General features: G+C 40.6%; 1 protein-coding gene across 1 annotated transcript in view; it reads right to left on the bottom strand.

Moving 5' to 3' along the window:
• Positions 1 to 18,415, bottom strand: part of PLEKHM3 (pleckstrin homology domain containing M3) — a gene marked incomplete at both ends in the record, with an annotated part of 178,419 nt that overhangs the window by 116,329 nt on the left and 43,675 nt on the right. Inside the window, one exon of the mRNA XM_080719921.1 lies at positions 10,091 to 10,236. Coding sequence (XP_080576047.1) covers positions 10,091 to 10,236 — 146 coding nt within the window. The remainder of the gene's footprint in view (positions 1 to 10,090; positions 10,237 to 18,415) is intronic.

Here is an 18,415-nt window from a genome sequence, read left to right as displayed (position 1 = left end):
TTCACCTAAAAAAAAAAAAGAAAAAATATTCTCTGGTAAGAAAGAAAGTAAAAAGAAATATTGAAATGTTATCTTTAAGTCATCAAAAGCTTGGTACCAGACAAATGAAACTGTTATGTGAGATTATCAAAGTTAATATTGGATAAATTACTATAATACTAGATGTCAACCACTAAGCCAAGCATGGGAAGGAGGGATGGGGAGGGAACGGGGTGGGGATCGGGTAGGGACTGACTGGGCGATATGTGCATGTATGTCTACAAAAGTATTTTCTTTATACCACTGTGATGTATGAATACAGTGTACCAATAAAAAATAAATTAAAAAAAAACAGAAAGAAAAAAAAAAGTGGGTTTTCTATGATCCCACACCATCCACACTACAATCAACATTAGAGTCAGTGGTTCATTTTCCAAACCCCTTCACCTACTGGTATTTTACAAAATAATATTTAATCTTAGCATTATTCACATGATTCACATTAATGGACCTCTTCCCATTGCTCTTTTTGCTTATAAGTAGAAGAGTTGAAGCCACAAGAACTCTAGGCTGTGCGGGTGGCTGGATGGGCTGCAGGTGGTGCGCTGGCCCTACCTTCAGAGGCCTGCGGTCTCTGTGGTGACTCGGGAGGCGAGGAGGAGGAGGTCCAGGTGGACACAGGGCTCGTCCTCCACGGCCCATTCAGGAGGAGTTGAAGAGATTCTGCTTCCTTTTCTTCCTTTAGTAAAAATAAAGTCCTCACTACCTACCGCTGCCACATCACCTCCAAGTTGCTGTCCACGCTTAACTATTTATTCCCTTTCTCCCCATTACTTTTTCACCAGGGCTGGGGGAACATACCAGAACACCACTCCAGGACCTTTCTCGCAGGATTACACAAACTTGAACAACTTTGTTTTTAAGAGGCAACTCTCACCAGCATAACAAAACTCATGTTATATTCGAGTCTATAATGATCACACTTAGTGTTCAGATCAAATGAAGCATATGTTTGTTCATAAATACACATGTGTAAGTAGCAGATGTGGCCATTATTAGTTTGCAGCTAATTACAACGTGATTGTGCTCTTTTCTTCTATCCTCTTGAAGAGGAGGTGGAGGAGGAGCCCTGCTTCCACCTGAACTCCTCATCTCTCGAATCATGAGGCCCGCAGGCTTGTGGGCAGGGCCAGCTCACACACTGCAGCCCAACCACAGGCTCAGCAATGAGCTCTTGACACAAGAATATTTACCCATCAACATAGATATTATTTGATTTGAGCTCTAAGTGCAGTCACAGATAGAGTTAATGTTATAGTAAGAGCTGTCTCTCAAAAACAAGTTCATTCAAGTTTGTGTAAACCCAAAAGAGAGGTTCTGGAATGATGTTCTGGAATGTTCTCCCACAAAACAGCCCTGGGTAAAAAAGCAACAGGGCAAAGGGAATGGTTAGCCATAGGCAGCGATTTATGATGATGATGATGATGATGTGGTGGTGGTGATGGTGGTGGTGGTGAGGGCTTTATTTTTACTAGGGAAGGAAAAGTTATGAGAATAAAACAGATGTAAACATGATCTTACAATAACAAGAACAGGTAAAGATAATCAATTTCAGTTTTTCTTAATCTGTGCTCCAAGGAATACTAGTCCCATAAAAAAGATGTTTTGAGGTCCCACGAGAAATATATCACAGAGCACTTCCTCTTCTTGGTGATTAAAAGTATATATATATATTAGTATAGTACATTTGTGTGTGTGTGTGTGTGTGTGTGTGTGTGTGTGTGTGTCTATACCGCCAGCCCTATTTTTTTGTTATTTTTTTGAAACAGTGTCTCATTAAGTTGCAGCAGGCCTCACTAAGTAGCTGAGGCTGGCTGCAAACCCCCGATCTTCCGGTCTCAGCCTCCCAAGTACTGGGATTACAAGCAGCTACCACTTTATCTACACTTAATAGAAGAGAAATTCTAGTCCAGAGAGCTTAAGTGACTTTATATTTATGGCCATTTCATGGCAAAACTGGAGCCAGAACTCAGATCTCTGGATACCCTGCTCTGTGCTCTATAACACTGTTTATTGGCACAGTTCTTTTTATTTTTAATTACTCTTCCATAACCTATCAGCTCCTAGAAAGCAATTAGCCTGCAAGTGAAGACTGACCCATATTGTAACTACGGAGTACACCCAAATTGCTGTCTATGGCTCCCATTTGATTTTAGCTCTAAAATAAAGACTAAAGTTCAGGAACATTTCATTTATCCAAAAGTCACTTATTTGTTTATTTGTTTGCTGTCTTTCTCCTTCCAGTGAAGTAAGAGCATTCATGAAGGCAGGAACTATGTCCACATTGCTTAGAACGATAACAAATAAATGTGTAATTGATGGTACTCTATGACTTTACTTTAGTCACACGCTCTTACTTTAGTCACAACCATAACAACTTGGTTATTTGTTTCTAAACTTATAACATATTTAGAGTCAGAAAAGGAGAAAGGAGGAAGAGTCACTATAGGCAGCACAGTAACAACAGAGTTGACAGCAGGCATCCTGCTACCAAGGAAGAAAGCTGCCTGCAAGGAAAGAGAAGGTAGAAATGTATTGTACACCCCCAGTCAAGGGCAAGTTGGCAATAGCCACCAAACTCACAAGCGTACACACCTACATCCAGAAAATTATCTAGAGACAGCCTTGCTCACGAATCAAAAACTTATATCAAAGTGATGTATAAAGTTATTCATTGAATCACTGTCTATAATAATAAAATTTTAAAAAATCTAAATTTTCATAAAAATGACTGGTTAGACAAGTGTGTGTGATTCAGAAGAGAATACAGAGTGCACACTCCTACCAAAAAAAAAAAAAGTAAAAGAGCTGAGTGTGGTGGGGTATATTTATAATCTTAGCTTCTTGGGGGGCTAAGGCAAGAAGATCACAAGTTCAAGGTCAGCCTCAATAAACTGTAAGATTCTGTCTCAAAACAAACAATAAAAAGGGCTGGGAAATAAGAGTTCAGTGGTAGAGTGGCCCTTGTTTAATCCCTAGTACTGAATAAAAAAGAAAAGGTCCAAGGAAGAGTTTATGATCTAACTAGAAAGCTCTCCAAGCATAGGGCATACTACCTTGACTACTACCATTTTTCTATGGAAAGACATCTCTGGAAGGATACACAAGAAAGGGGGTAGGCTATCGATGTATACATGCCCTTTTGAACTTTCTGAAATTTGAAATTTGTGGAAGAATATTATATTTAATAAAGAAGAAAGGGGAAAAGCACAGCAGCATGGGACTCAGCAGTCCATGCCCTTTAGGAAGACCACACGAAGCTCTGAAGCTATCCATCACAGAATAATCATGCATATTTATAATTATAATCCTGAGGCATAAAAAGATTAAATTCTAATATATATGTTCTTAACTAGAATATACAAGTGATAATTAAAGTATAAAATTATAAAAGTAATACAATGACATGTTGAAAATTTAGAGAATAAAAACCAGGAGAGGGGAAAATATGCATAATCTTGTCACAATAAAAGAACTACTAATTGTTTTGGTATGATATGTTTTTCCAGTATTTATTCCCATCTCTTATGAAAAATCATAGCTAACGTCTTAATAAAATCAACCCTGACCATCACACTTCTTGATCCTATTAAAACAAGTACTGTCTAGAAATCAGAAGACCTTAAGTTTAGTCAATTTGTTTTCAAAATCTCCTAATGACTCTGATGAAGTGCTTTTTCCCATCAGCCAGCTTTTTTCCAGCTCTGCAAGGGGAACAGAGCTTGTCTTGAATGACCCTCAAGATGTAGAGATAGGAAATAGTTTATGTAACAAGGAAAACCCCTTAGTAAACGGAATGTGAATATTAAGGCTAGAGGTCTCTCTCTCTCTCCCTCTCTGAGAAACACAACTACAGGGAAATATTTGGGAAGAGTTGAGCTGTATGAGTTACTTACCATCTCTTTGGTCTTATCTAATTTTTTTAAAACAGGCTCTAACAGAAGTTACCTTTAAAGAGAATTTCATTAGAAAATGGCTATAGAATTTGAGGTTAGGGCTTAGCTGCTTCTTAATCTTGAAGCTCAACTCAATCCGCAGTATAGTTACCAGAAAATAGATGAAATCTGCTTTAAAAATAATTAGGATTATTAATACACCAGAGGGCAGACAAGGAAACGTTTAAGATGACAGATTTCATTCTGCTCTGCAAAACCACTTTTTAGTCTTTTAAATGGATGTTCAAGCCAGTCACGTACTTGCTATTAAGGACAGCAGGAAGGTCTAACACAACGATGTCTGGTTTTAGAAACTGATAGGTCCAAATTGATCCTCCCAATTAAGAGCATTAAGTTAAATCCTGGTGTCTGAGTAAAGACAGACTGACACTGGACTAAATGGAACATAGTTACTTAGTGCCAGCAAGAGATGATCCAGATAACATCAGCCAGCTATGTTCTTGCTTTAAAATCTTCCTCGGTTCACTGAGAATGTGGGAAGGAGTGGTTTGACAGAGGCGATTTCCTCATATGCAATGTGGATGAACGGAGTGTACCTAATAAATATCTTCAATTAGCTACCTGTACTTTCAAAATCAAATCTAGTTATTTGCATGACCACCACAGCACAATAGCCTGCGTTACAGAAAGATGAGTGTCAACAGAAGCGACACTAATGGCTTCTGTGGCCATCAGAGCTCACTAGGAACAGACCTGGATCTCTTTCTCCATGCCATGCCTTCAGAAACCATCCCAACTGTGTGTGTGTGTGTGTGTGTGTGTGTGTGTGTGTGTGTGTGTGTGTGTTAGATTGAACTTCTGAGCTATACCTCCAGCCCTCCCTTTTCTGAAACAGGGTCTTGTTAAATTGCTGAGGCTGGCCTTGAACCTGTGATCCTTCTGTCTCAGCATCCCAAGTACTGGGATTACAGGCGCATGCCACCGCACCTGGCTTGTCCCTGACTTTCTCATTTTCTCAGTGATGCCACCTTTTCTGCTTCTGCTTCACTAACTGATGTGTAATCTGCTAGAAGGTGCTGCCAGCCCAAGCTCTCCATGGATCACAGGGCAGGGACCACCTCACACACTTGCTGTCTACATTCAGCTGTCAAAGTCCTGCTCTGAGCATATTAATCTAAACCACCTAAGCCAGTCAACCAACCTTCCTTCCTTCTAAGTACATTTTTATCTAATACACACATGGTTAATATATTTATAGCCTATATTTGTAGTGTCTGGTACAAGCTGCAGAGAGCATGATGATTTTGTCTGATAGAGGAAAGGAAAGAATTAGGAGAGGAAATAGTGCTTGAGTTTTAGGCTTGGCTGGGCTGGGTGAGGGCAAGAGGAAACCAAGAGATGTGAAACAGCCACATGGTAGGAAATGCAGAGGACAGATGTATCTTAATGAACAGCCTAGTGGGGTGGGGTGATGAAAGGGCTCAAAAGAAAGGCTGGGGCTTGAGTGTACAAAAGGTCTTTACATCAGCCAAGGGAACTGTATTAACCTTGCAGACATTATGATAGAAGCTGGCCCCCCTAACTGGGCACCTGTTATATGCCAGACACTGTGAAAGATGCTTCCTATGACTCGTTCATCTGAGCAAACAGCAGCCTTAAGGAATATGTACTCTTATTATCTCCACTGTGAGGTGAAGAAACCGAGGCTAGGAGAGTAGGAGACACTTAGCCAAGGAAGAACTGGGGCCAGAAGAGCAAGGCCTGAGGGGCTGGCTTCCTCTCCGTGAATGGTGCTGAGCTCTGGGTTCACGCGGTGGGACTGGGGCATGGTGGGAGTGGCTGGTTTTTCCACTGCTTGGGCAAGTCAGTGTGGTAGAGGGAAGAGTAGCGAATGTCTCCCAGATTGGCAGTGTTGACTAGAGGGTCATTCACGGAGGCAGGCAATGTGCACTGGGGGACATTCAGTATGTGATAAAGTCAGTGTGGGCCATAGTGAGTTTGAGATGCCCAAGGGACAGGATTCATGCTTTCAGTACACATTTCTGTTTACCTGGCAATGAAGTGTGCGATGACCCATTCCCTGCACCCAGGGGATGCGCCTTTATAGAGAAAGCAGACGAGCAACTGGCTGCTGTAAAAACGTGATACCGATGAAAACAATAATGACTGCCATTCAGTAAGTGCATATAACAGTCATTTGATAACTGCTTTCCTTCTATTAACCCAATTTGAGCAACTTCTTAGGTAAATGTATGGATTACAAAAGAACAAATGCTTATTTGGCATTCATTGTGGTGCTGGTGCTGGGTGCTGGGCGCTATTCTACAAGCTCCACATGCTCAGGCCCACTGACACAGCAGCAACCCTATAAAGTATTATTATCCTCACTTTCCAGAAACCCAAATGCACAGGGACTAAATAAGGAACTAGTCTAGGTCACACAGCTGAGAAGCAACACAGCCAAGACCTGTACCCAGGTAGTCTAGGCTTATTTTACAGAGTAGAAAACTGAGACTCACAGAAATTCAACTAATTTTCCCCCAACAAATTAAGCACCTCATAAGAGGCAGGGATATGCTTTGGAAAAATCCCTGTGTAGCTCCAAGCTCCTGCTGTTAATCCCTGAGTAAGCACGATTCTTGAGACCCATGTGTGACACAATGGTGGCCCAGGGACAGAGCCAGCAGTGCAACAAGTGAGGGATGGGAGCAACTGAGGTTTCCCCAGAGGACAAGCTCCAGTCACTCCTGAAGAATGAACAGGGAATTCAACAGATGGATAGAAGCATTTGGAGCCCCTCTGGAAGAATTGTGGCTAAACAGAAGAAAGTGCTCTTCTTTTTCCCAAGTTATAAAGGAAAGTAGTACAGATAGGTACAAAGATAGAATAGACTCATAGATATTCATATCAATATTTTATAGCTTCAATTTTCTCCTTCTAGTAGAAGGCAAGGTCAGATGCCAGCAAGAACTGGGATGAGGCATCTTGAGGATAGTTTGAGTGGTGATGGGTAGATAGAGACAGCTACTGCAGATACAGGAAAGGGCATGGCCAACTGGCTCATCACAGTTTTCATGTTTATTTTAGACTTCAAAGATTCCAGATAGATAATAGCAATAGAGCCAACTTGCTCCCAGGTGACAAAGTCACAATGGAAATAAGTCTCAGCCACCTATTATCAAGGAGACATGAAATAGCCATAGCCTGTTTGTGCATGAAGCAGCTTGGTTGAAAGTTTCACAGCTATCATGATACTCTGACAGAGGGAGCTGAAAAGCTTCTCATCAGCTGGGCATGGTGGCACACTCTTGTAATCCTAGTACTTGGGAGGCTGAGACAGGAAGATTTTGCAGGTTTGAAGCCAGCCTCAGCTACTTAGTGAGGCTCTTAGCAATTTAATGAGACCTTGTTTCCAAACAAAATATAAAATAGGTCAGGTGGTGGCACACGCTTGTAATACCAGCATTTGGGTGGCTAAGACTGTAGGATTGCGTTTCCCAGACAGCCTCAGCAACTTAGTGAGGCCCTCCACAACTTAGTGAGACACTGTTTCAAAATAAAGAATAAAAATTATAGGGCAGGGGGTGTAGCTCGGGGATAGAATACCCCTGAGTTCTATCCCCAGATCTGCAAAAAAAAAAAAAAAAGGTCTGGGATTGTAGTCTGGGGGTAGAAAGCTCCTGGATTCCAGTACCACAATAAATAAATAAGTAAATAATAAATAAATGAGTAAATAAATAAATAAAGCACAGATCTCAATTTCAGTAGCAAAACTAGAGCTAGAGATGAAAGTAGGAATCATCAACATATAAATCCCTGTAGTTACTGTAGTTAAAACAACAGAATGGCTGGGTGTGGTGGCGCACGCTTGTAATCCCCGCGCTTGGGAGGTTGAGACAGGAGGATCGCGCAGGTTCGAAGCCAGACATGCTAAAGACCCTATTTCCAAATAAAAAAAAAGTATAAAAATAGGTGTACGGGAGTGTAGTCCGGAGGTAGAAGGGTTTCCAGGAACCCCAGTACCACCAAAAAAAAAAAAAAAAACCCACAAAAAACAACAAAAAAAAGCAAGCAAGCAAGCAAACAAACAAACAAGAAAACAGAATGGAGGAAGACAACCCAAAAGAGTATAAAGTGGGAAAAGGATACAAAAGAATACATTTCATGATACCCCAATGTTAAAGGTATAGGGAGAGAATGAGGGATCAAGAAAAGGTAATCCAGAAAGAAGAGTTAGAAAGAAGGAGAACCAGGGGGTTGTTACCAAAGCCAAGGGGTGAGAATTCAAGGAGAGGGTGGTAGACCTAGTCAAATAATGCACCCCAGAGAAGTTCAGCAGAATAGGAACCTGCCACAGGTTAACTGGATTTGGCAAAATTGTGATGGAGAAGAGAGGAGTTAAGACCATGAACAGAGATAGAACCTTCTATAAGAAGAGTGAGGTTTCTTCTGTGGCTGGATGGAGGACAATGAAGATAAACGTGGTATGGATGAGTTTGTAGGTGGGTTGATGGAATTATTGCCCAATCCTCCTATTTTTCCTGTGAAGCTGAAGATAAAGGCAATTTTCAGAGTAACTGAGACTGGGCTCTTAGTCTAAAATCATGGACGCTCACATGAAAGACTATAATGGGAGCTACTGATGTAAATGCACAAGGACTTCCATAACTCCCACCTTCCCATCGCACCCATACCCATAGGCTGCCATTTTTCTCATTCTATGCTCCAAGTAATGGCCAAACCCCTCCCATTATCAACAACAGTTGCATCCTCACTAACTAGCGACAAGGTTCTAGCACTTTCCTCACTCCTAGATTGTCACAGCAGCATAGAAAACACACGGTAATGCTTTCCACTAAAACAAAAGACTAAACCTAACTTGAACCACTTCCCTTTGGGTTTCCCCCCACCTCTCTCCTTCCCTTTAGAACAAAACATCTCAAAAGAGTTGTCTATCATTGTCTTTTATTTCTGTCTCCTGATTCTATGTTGAACTCACTCCAACCAGACCTTTGCTCCCACCAGTCCATTCAAAGCGCTCTCATTAAAGTCACTAATTACTTCCACGTTACTAAAGCCGATGGTCAATTCTTGGTGTTCATCTTATTTGGCCTATCACATCTGTCACAATTGATCGGGGAACACTTTCTTCACAGGGCTTGTCAGAGAGCCTGGGGCTTCTACCTCACTGCTCACCCCTTCCTGGCCCCTTGGCCTTCTTTGCTGGTGCCTCCTCTTCTCTCTGCCCTCTTTGGTTGGAGTGCCCCAGCATGCCTTGAGTCTTCCTCTTCTCCTCTGCTGACCTACCGTTGTATCACTAACAAGCCTCCTATTTACACTTCTTGGGATGTCCTCCCTGGCTATCAGCACGTACTTTGCAGGACTTTCAGCATGCCCCTGCACTCCTCACCTGCCCCCCTTCTTTAATAATCAACAGACACCGTGAAGACCTCAAGACAGCTCAGGGGACTGTTCCTTAGGGGCTGCCACTCAGACGCTCTCATAACTTCTCCTGTGGTTCCAGTTCCAGGAGCTGAATGTGTCTAAAACCTGACCTTTACAGGAACAGGACTGCTACTCTACCATAGAAATACCTTGGATTAGACAAACCTTCTCCAAAGATCATGCGCATGCTCATGCATTCATTATTTTCCCATTCTTATCCTCCCATAGGGTTGTGATGTTCAAGATAAGATCTACTAAAAAATAAGAGGGGCCCAGGGATGTAGCCCAGTGGCAGAGCACTCGCCTAGCATGCACAAGGCCCTAGGTTGCATCCCCTGAACTGCAAAGAGAGAGACAGTAGAAATAAGAGAGACTTTTTTAAATCAGAATTTTCTCTTAGCATCTATGGTTAATTATGAAGGCACAGAAGGAAAAATTGTGTTATATACATATAATATATGTATGTATAATATAATATGCTATATATTATATATATATATATATCTTTAAATATTGGGAAATCAATGACTCTGAGTTAAAAAGGCTTTAAACTGTGAGATATATAAGAAGTAGTAGATAAAATCTGGTGGCTCGTATGAAGCTACCTAATCAAGGCTGTTTCAAATTGTTTTATCGTTATCTTTATGATCCCCCCAACAGTGTGTGGATGCTGGGCTGTTACTACTAGTGAACCCAGGGTTTGTACCTACCTTATACTTTGAAGTATCCCAGTTGTGGACTACGCGAGCCGGGATGAGGAAGCTGTCGTCCACGTGGCAGCTGCTGCAGTAATACCACCCGCTGTAGTTGCACACCTTGGCTTTTCCGTTTGAAAGACCGATAGACCGCTGGCATCCTGTTTAAGGCAAAACAAAAAGTCTGTGCTGCTGTCATACTTTGAACACCACAGAACAAGGGGATACCACCCTCAAGTTAAATGCAAGGCTGCGACAGGTAAGAAGCTGGAGAGAATACATGTGCACACGTGCCCCTCTGCCTAGTCTGGCAGTCTCCACCCCTCACTGCCTGGGGGTCACTGCAACTTGTCACTTAACTGCCCCCGGCTCTGGTCTCTTCCAACTCCATCTCTTCTGCACGTGGCTGCCAGAGGTCAGTTTCTCTGCAGTCCCACTTTTAACTCTTCACTTCCTGCTCAGAAACTCTGCCTGCACTAGATACTTTGCTAGGATCAGCTTTATTTTCCTGAGAAGATTGCTGCAAGGTTAAGTATGTTGTCAGAGGTCAACCAGCCAGTAAAAGGTGGAGTTTGGATTTGGCTGTAAGCTTGTCTGATGCTAAAATGATCCCAAAATGTGATATGTAGCCTTCTTTTGCTTACGAAGTCAATGTAAGGAATTTGCCCTTTGACTGGCTCCATCTCACCTCTCTAGCTTTCCCTCCTACTACTTTCCAGTGGGAATATAACCTCTGTATTCCAGTTGGACAGCTCTCCACATCACTCCCCAGATAAAGCATAATGTGCTCACTCTGCCCTGCACATATTATTTCTCCTTAAACAGCACCTTCTTCTCTGCTCTCTACTTTGGCAAATCTTGCCCATTATTCAAAACCATTGGTTGCTGGCAACTGATTGCTAACACTCCTTTCCTATTCCAGAAAGGCTGTAATTCAGTGGGCACTATCCAGGGACTGCCAGGGACCTGACAATAACCACGGCCTTTCCACAAAGAAGCTGTTATTTCTCTTTCAACGGGAGGGACGACCTTCTACTGATGAGTATGGAAATTCTATCACAATCATTCCAAAGGACAAAGTCTACAAACAGCACCATTATTCTGACATTTCTGATCCACAGCTTTCATTTGAGAAGTCCTCCCCTGTAACATTTTTTGTGGCAAGGTGCTGAGAACTATATTGATCAAAGAGATCCGGCACTATTTCATGATGTGGGTACAAAATTGAGTTATTCTTTCAATAATAATAAAAATAATGCTGATAATAAAAATAATACAATGCTCAGTGTTGCATTCCATTTCCATTACAAGGAGGACAAACACATTTATTTAACAAACTGGCAAACTAGGAAGAAGACACTGATTCACAGGAACTCCATGAAGGAAAAGATCAGGAAGTCCAACAGAACTTTTATCACAAGTAAAAATGATGCCAATAATCCAGCATTTTCACAGTGCATCCTCCAGAAAAAGAATGAGATCCGCATGCTGTTAAATTCAAGATATTAAAAGACAGCAAGTAAATATGTGAGTACTGTGCTCTAAAAGCTTGATCCGTCAAAGAATTTCTTTACTTCTGAGTAGCAACAAAGCCACTACCAGCTCCTGTTTTTCAGGCTGGACAAGGAATGAGAAAGAATGTGTAAAAGATAAGGAAGGCCAAACCGGCTTCTGTTAGAGAGGAGCACTGTCACGCCCAGGGCTGTGAGGGCTGGCATGCCCTTACTGCACTCACAGGCGGCATTACTCAACTGGCATTTAGCATGCGTCTCCTCCAGTCGACCTGCCTTTTTATGTGCTTTTCCAGATAGCCCACTATAAACTTCTCAGATATAATTATTATCCTTCAAACTTAACACAGAGATTTACACACCGTGGACAATCATTAAGTGTTTCTGTTGAAGGGATGATAAACTAAGTATTATTTGCACAGATATACGCATATAAAAGACTTCAATTTCCCAGAGCTATTTCAAAATTGATCCTTTTAGAGCTGGGCGTGGTGGCGCACACTTGTAATCCCAGTGCTTAGGAGGCTGAGACAGGAGGATGGCACAAGTTCGAAGCCAGCCTCAGCTACTTACTGAGGATCTCAGCAACTTAGTGAGAACTTGTTTCCAAATAAATTATAAAAATAGGGCTAGGAGTATAGCCTGGAGGTAGAAAGCCCCTGCCCCCTCCAGTACCAACAAAACAAAACAAAACAAAACAAAAAACGGATCCTTTTAGTGGTCACTTGCCTCTTTGAATGGCCCACTTTCATTATTACCCCTGCTAAATATGTTGCCCACTCTAGGAATATATATATATATATATATATATATATATATATATATATATATATATATATGTGTGTGTGTGTGTGTGTGTGTGTGTGTGTGTGTAGTATATGTATATGTATATATATGAATGAACGTATGTATGTATGTATGTATATTTGTGGGTCTGGAGATGAAACCCAGGGTCATTTGACCTCCAAGCTACACCCCTTGCCCTATTTTTTATTCTTTATTTTGAAACAGGGTCTCACTAAGTTGCAGACGTCCTCACTAAGTAGCTGAGGCTGCCCACGAACCGCGATCCTCTGGTCTCAGCCTCCCGAATGCTGGGATTACAAGTGTGCGCCACCATGCCCTGCTCCATGTAATGTATTTTAAACATGTTCATGTATGAGCTGTGGGGCAGAGTGCAGTAGAACCTAACCTGACATTTTCTGGACACATTGTAAATACTGTTTCCAAAAACTAGTAGATAATCTAACACTGATAGGACACTAAACAGAATTCAATCTTTCCTAATGACTTAAAAGGTAACCATGATCTTATAGAAGTTCAGGATCATCATTATAACTTAAATTTTCACCACAGAGCACCGAAAAAATAAGTTATTTTAGTTTTTTGGTTGTTTGAGTTTTAGATATAATAATCATCAGTAAGCATTTGCTGGATATATATATATATATATATATATATATGTATATACACACACACACATATATATATACATATATATTTTTAATAAATCAGTCTATAATTTAGGATATCTTATTACAATTTTCTGGATACAACATTGATAGGCAATATGAAAACATACAAATATGCATTTTAAGAAAAGATACAGCCTCAAAATCAAAGGGCACAGATGTCCAATGCTGTGAGTTCAACTATTGAGCTAACTAAATATCTAAACATTCTCATAATTTTGCATAGCTTTCTGAGCTCATAAAAGATAAGAAGGCTAGGACTCATTTGAGTTTTAGTTTAGAGAAAAAAGTTGCATAGAAACTCCTACCTTTGGTCCCTGTGTATCTTCACCATCATGCTTTATTTAGAACCATGGTATCGAGCGGAGATCACCCTGATGACTCAGAAGTAGGTCTGAACTTGTCTGCATGCCTGGGACTGCTTTGGACTCGTGGCATATTAGCAAGTGGTAGCCTGGTGTGGTGCTACTCTGGCCCCGGGCACAATGTCAGCATGATCCACCAAGCTTGAGAGGCCTGCGTCCTCACCATGAAATAAAGGGGTTAGCCTAAATGGGAGGGGTTGCCAAACTCAGTGTGCATCAGAATATTCTGGAGATGTTTGTGGAACACATGGACCCCTCCCCTGCTTGATAACTTTGATGCTGTAACTTTGGGGCAGGGATCAGGAATCCACATTTCAAATGAGTATCATTCCCCAAAACCCCCTGAAGATGCTGATGGGCAAAAGCTGAGGTCTGCCCCCTGATTTCCAGATGACCTTCAAGGTTTCACCAAGCTCTAAAAGACTGTTCCTATTCAACAAAGTACAAGAGAGGACACAGATTGCCCAGTGAAAGGCTTGTCATCTGTCGTACAGTTTACTTTCTGGGCTTCCAAAATCAACATTTCAGGTTCTTGGCCAATTTCTAAAAATCAGCTATGTAGAAGCAACCTGAGTTCATTTTACCGGTGTTTTCCCAGAACATTCTTATCTCTGCTTGGAAGTATCCTATTCAACTTGGAAAGAATTAAAACTTTTTACCTCCAAATTCCATGTATTTGGCTTTGAAAGAGCATAGGATGGTTGGAAAAGAAGATTAGAGGTTAGTTAGTGTCCTGATGTAGACTCGTTTGCTAAAAAAACAACACATACCATCTATTTCAAGAAGGAAACACCAGCTCTTTCAATTAACTGCAAGATTTCCTTTAATATTATACCAACAACAAATCATGGACTAAAAATGTCTGAAACAATTTTCCATAAATATACACAATCTGGGATTTTACTTTATCACTGTGAGGTTTTCAACAGGGAAAAAAATGTGTTTTCTTAATAATGACTGTTAAAAAACACATTTTTTGGAGGGTGCCAAAGCTCAGCTCTGAAAGACGACATTATGGGGGAGAAAAATAGAGCTGCAAAGTAGGGACAAAAAATAATTAATTGAAATAACTAATTAGAGCTTATTTACATATATTTTTATGGACTTTCAAATAGGTTTTTCAACAATGTTTTTAAATTAAAGGGCATTTGTAGAAGGGAACACTCTACATGTTAGATCAAAGCAAATACATTCTTCCCAGTCTCTTTTTGAAACTTTTCAGAGTGTATTCAATTCATAGGAACAAAAAACTATCTCACAAGAGAACCCACTGGCCTTTTTTTTTTTTATTGCTTCCCACCCCACTTCAAATCTTTAATGAACACATGCTCTGAAGAGCCTGGCTTCCCCTCTGATACACTTTTGGAAACAAATGTCACCATTTAACTGAAATCCTGTTTGCTGCATGTACAGTCCACTTCCCAAATGGCCTTTCACTGAGGCACCCCAAAGAATCTGTTGCTGGGGGTTGAAATAGAAATTTTGGCATAAACCTCCACAAGGCACAATCTTCCTTCTAACAAGTGTACCTAGTTAGTTCAGTTGGCTGCGGCGTGGCGTTACTGAAGTCGAGATCTTGAGCAAGAGCCAACCACTTTTCTCCACTTTGAGGATACCGTCATCAGCCTGCACTCCCTTGACTGGCAGTTGGGAACCCACAGGCATAAAAGAGGAGCACGGAGAGCTGCAGCGGGTCCAGGTGGGTCCCCCAATGAAGAAAGCACACACAGTACTATCTAAGTGTGGTCAGTTACTCCACCCCCTGTACATCTTCCAAAGTAAGTTTTTGCCTAATTTGGTAAGGTAAAGCCAGTGTTTTGTATTTGGAAGGTAAAACTGCTCTAATAAAAGAATGAGGGCAAGCAAAAAGAAAGAAGACAAGGTGCTTTTGTGAAAGGGAGAAAAAAAGATAAAGAGTGAGAAGACAAATTCTCATCTGTCCTGTAAAAATAGAAAACCAGAAAACCTGGCGAGTTTTATATCCTCTTTTATCATTTGCACAGAGTAGGACAAGATGTCCACAGAAGTAAGAAAGGGGACTTCCCTCTTTTCTTCCAGTGTCCTGGCAGGGGGTCATGAGCTGTGGAAAGTAGAAAGAAAGCTTGAAGGCTTAGACTTTAATTATGCGCCTTTTTTTTTTTTTTTGCAGTATTAGGGGTTGAGCCCAAGGGAACTCTACCTCTGAGTTATAGCCCCAGCCTTTTTTAATTTTTATTTTGAAACAGGATCTCACTAAGTTACCTCACACCAATCTTGAACCTATCGTCCTCCTCTCTTAGCCTTCCAAGTACAGGGATTACAGGTGTGCACCGCACCCAGCTCTGATCCTGTTCTCTTGAGACCAGATTTTCTGGGAAGCCAGAGACAGAGTTTCAATGGCCTGTTATTTTATAAGAATTACAGGGTAGAGAACTTAGCTTTTCTAGCTAACAGTTTAGAACTATTGGCTCCTTCAGTAGTTAAGCGCTAAGGTGTTATATTTGGTATAAATTGAAGCTTCTCTTTATCCAACCTGAGATTAGCACAAAGCTGGGCAATGTTTTGGACCATCTGACACAAGACATAAGAAATTTTTCAATGTAGCTTTAGTATCTGCCCAATAGAAGAAGCCCAGGCAAAACAACCCTGGGCCCCAGACTTGCATTCTCCACAACTGGAAGGGACAGAGCTGAGATGCCAGACACTGACCACACTTGTGTGTTCTCAGTGGACCAGCACTATGAAACTACATCACTGCAGGATGGAAAGGGGGCCAAGGGTATGGGACACTACATAATACACACTCAGAAACCAGTGGCCCAAAGCTTCTCTCATCTCAAGCAGCCACATTACTCTGGGTCTTTGCTACAAGGCAGTGACACATAGAGCAGAAGATACCTCCTTGATCATAAAAACCAAGACATTCAGCATTTGGAAGGGGAATTGCACATGCCTCAAAGTATGCATTTAGTCTGTTACAAGACAACTAGTATCCACAAGCATCTCAAGTGAAATAAGAACAAAGAGAGATGCTAAAATATCAACTGTATACCACCTGGAATTGCTAATCTGAGTAGCGTGGCTGTGCTGGTGACCCATTTGCTCAACTCAGGACCCAATGCACACTGTAATACTTCAAAACAATTTTCTCTATAAAGTTTTAAGTCCCTGGATAGTGTATTTGCTTCCCAGGGGATTAAAAACATACCTGGTTGGGAGGAAATATACAGGCTCAAGTACAGTCCTGAAATACACTTACTGGCTGTTTCCAAAGCTGTCCTGAAATTCACTTCTGTTCATCAGAAAAGATTTTTTTTTCTGATGAGTTTCTTTTTATGCTCATCTACAAATTTTATGGCAGTGAGAGACTGCATATGGGAAATTGTCACTCCATATTGGCCGAAACTTTGACTCATAAATTTCTGTTGTGCATGGATTAACACATGTTCAAAAGCATAACTCATACTTGAAAGGAAGCGGTTCCTACTTTGGCTGATACACATTTAGGTTAACTTAAGCTGGAAACTACAGAATGGAGGGACTGCCACTGTTGCTAGCACAGCTATATCCTTAAGAATAGAGCAGAAGTAAACAACTCCGTGACAAAATGGATGCACCTAACTAAAGAATTTTCTTTTCCACACAGCAAAATGGCAATGTTATGCGTGTAAATACTGAGCACCGTGCCCAGGGGCAGTGAGAATTCAATGTTCATTATGTCTAGAGAGACAGAGCAAGAGATGAGACCGAGACTGACCAACAGACATCAACTGTCAAGACAGAGGCCACTTATGAAGCTGAATCACATATTACTTCATTATACTTGCAGAACTAAGGCAATTAGAGAAAGACAACCCATTCAGATTCAGGCCAAAAAATTCAATCTGAGTATTAATTGGTTTAAAATTTAAAGTTATCCAGCAGGCCATGGTGAGGCACACCCATGATCCCAGTACTTGAGGGGCTGAACAGGAGGATCCTAGGTTCAAGGCTGCTTCAGCAACTTAGCAAGAACCTGTTTTAAAATAAAATACAAAGTCAATCACTAAGAGAAACATAAGAATAAGGGAGGGGGAGGGAATGGGGAAGGGCTAAATGAGCGATATGTGCGTGTATGTCTCTACTATCTTGCACTCCATTAAGATGTATGACTACAATGCACCAATAAAATAAATAAATAAATAAAATAATAGAACTGGAGGTGTAGCTCAGAGGTAAAATGCCCCTGGGTTCAATTCCTAGTAAACACACACACACACACACACACACACACACACACACACACACTTCTTTAAGGTATCCTATAAGGTTGTTAGGTGAGTTTTTTTTATGATGAATATTTAAATAGCTAAATCAGTTTTGACTTGTGGGGCCTATATTATATAAACAGTTCTGAAAGTAATATATTTAAGTAAGAAATGAAGTGAATAGCACTTCAGGTAATTACTGCTGACTGAAAATATAAACTTGCTAAATTCTACAATGAGTGTCTAATCTCATGGAATGTTGTTAGGATTCAAATCGTATGAAATAAATTAATAAATACCAACTAGATTCCAACTCACATTGAGAAATGTCAAGATTTATTGGTCTTTCAAGTAAACAATGATTGAGAACCTAAAGTCAATATTTAGTCAAAATTTATCTTGAAAGGCAATAAATCTTGATTTTTGCTAATGTGAGTAAGTAAATACATGCACCATTCTAGAGATTCCGACTACTTTCTTATCACTAAATATCTACCTTGAGTTGTAAATATCTGTAACAGATTTTCACTTCCAACAGCATGATTTGAATTGTTCAATTACTTTTAATTTTTCTTGTAAGACAAATCAATGACTGTGTTTTATATTAGTGTAAGATAAGTTCAATAATAAAATGTTATGTATTCAGCTTCTAGCACATTTTAATCAATCTAAATTTACTATGTTTTCCATCTTTGTTTTCCTTTTAATAGTCCATGACTAAATTTTCTCATTTGCTTCTTCCATTTAACTGCTCTTTCCCAAAAGA

The sequence above is a fragment of the Muscardinus avellanarius genome (assembly GCF_963383645.1).
Source record: "Muscardinus avellanarius genome assembly, chromosome: 2".
Classification (NCBI taxonomy): domain Eukaryota; kingdom Metazoa; phylum Chordata; class Mammalia; order Rodentia; family Gliridae; genus Muscardinus; species Muscardinus avellanarius.
The sequence above is the reverse complement of the archived record's forward strand: the minus strand, read 5'-3'. Positions and strand labels throughout refer to the sequence as shown.